This window comes from Populus alba, chromosome 3 (assembly GCF_005239225.2).
Source record: "Populus alba chromosome 3, ASM523922v2, whole genome shotgun sequence".
Taxonomy (NCBI): domain Eukaryota; kingdom Viridiplantae; phylum Streptophyta; class Magnoliopsida; order Malpighiales; family Salicaceae; genus Populus; species Populus alba.
In genome coordinates this window covers 17,601,943-17,607,291 of record NC_133286.1, presented here as the reverse complement: position 1 = coordinate 17,607,291, position 5,349 = coordinate 17,601,943, and the positions used below count along the sequence as shown (strand labels likewise).

Sequence of the window (5,349 nt, the reverse complement as noted above, 5' to 3'; positions counted from 1 at the left end):
TAGGTGGCGTTTGGTATGGAATTAAAAGGTGAGAATGAATTATTACACGAGTAATTATTGTAATAATAATCTTTGAGTGTAAACATTGGTTTTTAAAGATATTTGTTGCGTTAATAAATTGGAAGGTAAATTGTTAGTGAAAATAGGAGAAAAATAGTTAAAATATTAGTAATGATTGTAGAAAATAATAAAAAGTTATTTTAGTGTATATTCGAGCTAAAAGAAATAATAGAGAGAATACAAATAAATTAAAATAATTTAAGGGTTAATTTTTTGCCATTTTAAGGGTAAAGTTCAGACTCCTTATAACCATTTTTAGTCGCAAAACATTCTTAAATTTTACAAGAGCAAAATTTAAGATTTTTACATTCATACCGAACTTTTTCTTCATTTATTATATTTTTTTATTTAAAAATTATTAATTTTATTATCGGATTAATTTATAAACCCAACTGAAATTGACTGTTTTATAAATATCAAGACTTCTACCACCAATCATATATTTCCTAAACTATAAAAAAGAAAATATAAATATGAATACATGATTAATCATTATCTAAGCACAGAATAACCTTATTTTTCAGCATTTCATATTTTGGAACATCAAGAAGAAGAAATTGTAAAAACTAGTATTTGGAACATCATCACCTACAATCTGTTGAGCTATAGCCAAGTTTGTGAAATTGTTAACACGGTATTGTATGCACTACTATATAACGACCACTTCATTGATGATATGTGATGATGAGCTTTTAGTCTTTTGATAGAGACAATTAAATTACAAAATATAACAAATTAATTATAACTCAGAAGACAGAGCATATGGTAAAGCAAAAATACCCCTCATCCTCTGGTGTGACTGGCAAGTCAGTATGATCCTGATGTCGTGTATCATCCAAGTTTCAAAAACATACTGATGAATGCCTCAGAAGTCGAATGCCATGTTTAAAAACAGTGGACCCAACAACATCCAAGAACAGAAACAGAAACACTGCATGAAGAAGAAATTGGGGACAAGGCAGAAAAGCCATATCCTGCTTAAAAGCTTCCCATTTAATACTATGATCAAACTAAATCGACTATACCAAGAGCTGGAAGGAAATGAAGCCAATTGCATTGAACTTAGAGATTGATTAATTATAACAACTCCTATTAATCCATGAATAGTTTATGCAGCGATTGGCTCTGGAGCAACAGCCACCTTCCTCCGTTCCGCAATCTCTTTGAACAGACGAAAGGAGCATAAAAAAGCAACTAGGAGAAAATATGTTGTCGCCAAGCCAATTATGACCACCAGCACCACGTTAATGACGTCTGCTGCTCTCAAATGCTTAAGCATGCTAATCAGGAAGGTTAAGCAGAAACCCCCGAAGGGCCCTGTGATACAAGCTCCAATTGTATGTTCGAGCATTAACGAATCACTCTCCAATTCATTGCGGTTCATTTTGAAGTCCAAATCCTGTTCAGGAAACACATCAGAAGATATACAGGTATACATTATTAAAGTTGAGAAAAATGGCATTTTGAAATTTTTTTTATGTATTTGCAAATTGATGATTTTGGTATTGTTGGTGTTTGTTTCAACGGCCCAGGATGAATTGACAGGTTGCATCTCTGACAGAGATAATATTGATTCATTCGACATGTTTTGTAATAACTCTCCTGATTTTTGGCGTTTCGCATACATAATCTAGAGAACAACGCAGACTCATGCAAGTTAAATAACTCCTTCCTGGTAAATATTCTTCATTTCTTGCAGTATTCATTGCAAGAAGCTAACAATACGTCTCCATAGAAACTAAAAAAGAAGAACAAGGGATTACAAGTACTAACCTGAGGTGCTTGTGCTGGGAAAGTTCCTCACAATGAACTTTTATCTTCAGATTCTACATGGATATTTACTTATTTTCAGACTGTAAGTAACAGATTTCTTTTTTAACTTCTATATTTGCCTCAATCTGGAGCAAGAGCGCATAGTGGTTAGCGGAAAAGGAATTAAAAGCTCAAGTCAGTCCTCTCTACTATCTGTTTTCGCTGTCAAAAGTTAATATATGACAACTAAGAAGCGGTCAAGTTAGTTAGATCATATATCAGATCGAAACACCATTTTAGCTTAAATTGTTAGGGTTTATCACCTTGTTTGGATTGTGTATAAAAGCAACGGCACCACGTCCTTATGATCACAATTTTCTTTTACCACAAGTTTCATTCAAATATGTGGGGTTCACTGCAAATTCATGTCAATGGGTACCTGGCTCCTTGGAAGTGGCGATCAAGGGTTCAATTTTCGATTTTTGTTTGAAATTGAGTTTGTTCATGTAAGAGACCGTCCTAATTAGATCCTCATAGTTATTGTAGCGCTCCTATCAATTACATGCGATGACAGATATTAAGCCAGATTCTTATTTATAATTTTTTAAATTAATTTATATCTGATATGAAAATAACAATACTAAAAAATAAATTGTTCATGAAAATTTAATTCAAATTATTTTTTATTCTTAAAACTTTTAATTTTAATATATTTATAATTTTTTTAGCTTTCAATCATATATAAAATTATGGACATATTATATTGATTTTTTTATCAACTTGCTTTGACAATCATAAAAATATTTTTGTTTTTAAGAGAAACAATAATTCCAGATAAAAATTTGTGTTAACTGTAATATATATATATATATATATATATATATATGTTGATAAAAGAAATTTAAAATAACTATATTTTTTTATGTTTAAGAAAATTTTGGTTCCACAAGACATATCACAAACATACAAACTAATATAAACTTAAATAATGGGTACCGGGTTAAGCATCTCCGAGGAATTTTAAAGTTTTTAAGATAAAAAATCATGTTTTATAAAAATTATAAATTTTTTTAGATTATTTTAATATATTAATATAAAAAAGTTATATTTATATATCTTAAAAAAATATTTTTTAAAAAATCATTTTTATCATAATATTAAATATATTGCAGTTATAATCTGTTTGGAAATGTGGTTATTATTACTTTTCAAACATTTTTTTGTATTAAAATAATATTTTTTTATTTTTAAAAAAACTAATTTTTATAATAATGCATCAAAATGATTTAAAAACATAAAAGAATATTAATTTAAAACAAAAAAATAATAAATTTTTAATTTTTTTTAAAAATATTTTTAAAATACATAAATAGAACTTATATTGCGAAAGGAGCCGTAACACGCTCTGGGATTTGCTTGTGGGCCGGTTCTAAAATAAGGGAGGAAGATTTCAATATATTCTTGAACAGTATGCAATTCTACAAATAAAATAAACACTATAATAGGGGTGAACACTGTTAAAATTTTCGAATTAGTCTAATTATCTGAACTAATTTGGATAAAAAAATTTGAAACTTTTCAGAAAAGGACAAAGGTAGACAATTCATTGAAATAATTTCAAAGATATTCGGGAGAAAAATTGGAAAGATTGATTAGATATATACAAGTCGATACAAAACTTTAAAATGTTTTCTTAAATAAAAAAATAATTTATAGAAAGATTGATTCGATGCCAGACAAAACGCGTTATGTTTTTCACAGTACTTTGGTTATATTATGATCCGACCAGAAGGATATTCTTATCTAGAATCGTATCTCACAAGTGCTAAATTAATTTGAAACGATCAAATCGCGGAATCTTGTCATTCAAATATTGAAATGAATCGAGGGATACCCGGCGATGCCCAGAAGCTTAATATTGACACATCGGGCGAAATTGATTATATCTTGCACTCACCATCAAACTTGTGCCCGAAGACTACTCTACTTAATCAACACTTCAAGTCTTTTGTCCAATCGGAACTTGTCAGCAGCAAAAGAATATAACTTGTTTTGCGGGATCGTGCATGTTCTCGGTATATAAAATGCTAGTTCTTACAAGAGATGATTATCATTGCATCAAGCAAGTACTGGCAGCGAAAATCAATTATGATGAGGCATTCTGGGAGTTGTGAGGTATCACTACTTTTATAATTATGTATTCGTTGTTGCAATCTTTGTTCTTGAGATTCCAATTAATATTGATTTTTCCCCCTCTTATGATTAATATGTTTGTTTGTTCAACACGTAATTCCCAGAAAAGAAGGGTACATAGAAAAATAAACAGACTGAGAGCAGAGATGGCAGGGATTAGGAAGCAGCAACAATGCATCCGACAAGGGCAAAGGGAAATAAGAGAAAGATTTGAAGAGATAGAATCAGAATGTGATGAGCTCAAAAGGGAGACTGAACTTGTATCTCAGGCAAGCGACAACAATCAACTTCGCCTCGATATCATGCTCAAAATCTTGCAAGCAAGACAAGAGAATGACTTCGCTAAAGCTGCTGATCTTACTTGCTCTCTCAGGTTGGTTTTTCGAATCTTCTTCTCTTATTTAATTTGTTGTTGATATACAGGAGTGATCATGGGTATATGTTTGGACACTTCAAGGTTATATGGTAGATTGAGCTAGAAACAGTGTGTGTTTTTCGCAGCTTTTGAGAATTGTGTGGTTGATCCGAACAAGAGATAATACTGTACTCTTAAATGTTGTTTGCAGGAAAAGTCTGCTTCCTTGAGGATGATAGCTAGAGAGACAAGTTGCTATTGCGGTCTTCGAAGATTGCCATATTATACTTTCCGAATAGATGTTTGTTTTCGGATATGAATTATCCAATATGTTTACGGACATAAGTTGCTTGTTCGAGCAATAGTCTTTCTTAAAACCGTATAGTAATGTTAGCTGTGCGAGGACTTCGTCGTTTGTACAATCAACTTATGGTTCGATTTATTTAATTGATATGAGTTGATACTGTTAGATGAAGCTATAACATTTCTAATTGATATTGATTACATCATAAAAAGAATTATGTAATTCATAACACGATTATTTTTACCTGTTATATCTAAAACATTTGAAAACGTTATAGTATTTGTTAATATAAAAAATTGAAGCACTAAGCATCTCAACTCTTCTTTTCTTTTTTAATTTCTAAACTTTGTTTTCATCCAATTAGACCATTACATAGCCTAATTTGACTTCTTTTTTAATTCACACCCCCCCCTCCCCCCTTTTCCCCTTCCTTCCTTTCCATTCCTCTTTTTTTTTTTTTTAATTTGAGTTTCTTCCTTTTCTTCTCCATTTTATCCTTAGATTATTATTGACAGTTGCTTGTTTTTGGACCAATCAAGTTGGCTAGATTATGTTAAGGCAATTTTCTTACTGTTTGATTTTAAACTTAGATTAGATAAAGAGTCGGATTGAGACTTTTTTCTTTTAATTTCATTATTTTTTTTTTAAATTGTCCTTAATTTTTTTTTCTAAACTATTGGGTTGT

At 30.5% G+C, this 5,349-nt stretch overlaps 1 protein-coding gene across 1 annotated transcript; it reads left to right on the top strand.

The window, feature by feature from the left end:
* The first annotated feature begins 3,802 nt into the window (after positions 1 to 3,802).
* Positions 3,803 to 4,829, top strand: LOC118061334 (uncharacterized). The gene is made up of 3 exons (XM_035074767.2): positions 3,803 to 3,987; positions 4,110 to 4,378; positions 4,572 to 4,829. The coding sequence occupies exons 1-3, from the start codon at positions 3,916 to 3,918 to the stop codon at positions 4,588 to 4,590; spliced, it is 360 nt and encodes a 119-aa protein (XP_034930658.1). The 5' UTR covers positions 3,803 to 3,915; the 3' UTR covers positions 4,591 to 4,829.
* The last annotated feature ends 520 nt before the right edge of the window (positions 4,830 to 5,349 follow it).

Excerpts from the sequence above, each read along its gene's own strand:
- LOC118061334 (XM_035074767.2), top strand. The coding sequence starts at position 3,916 with ATGATTATCATTGCATCAAGCAAGTACTGGCAGCGAAAATCAATTATG. Across the intron at positions 3,988-4,109 it reads GGCATTCTGGGAGTTGTGAG|AAAAGAAGGGTACATAGAAA; the intron begins GTATCACTACTT and ends CGTAATTCCCAG.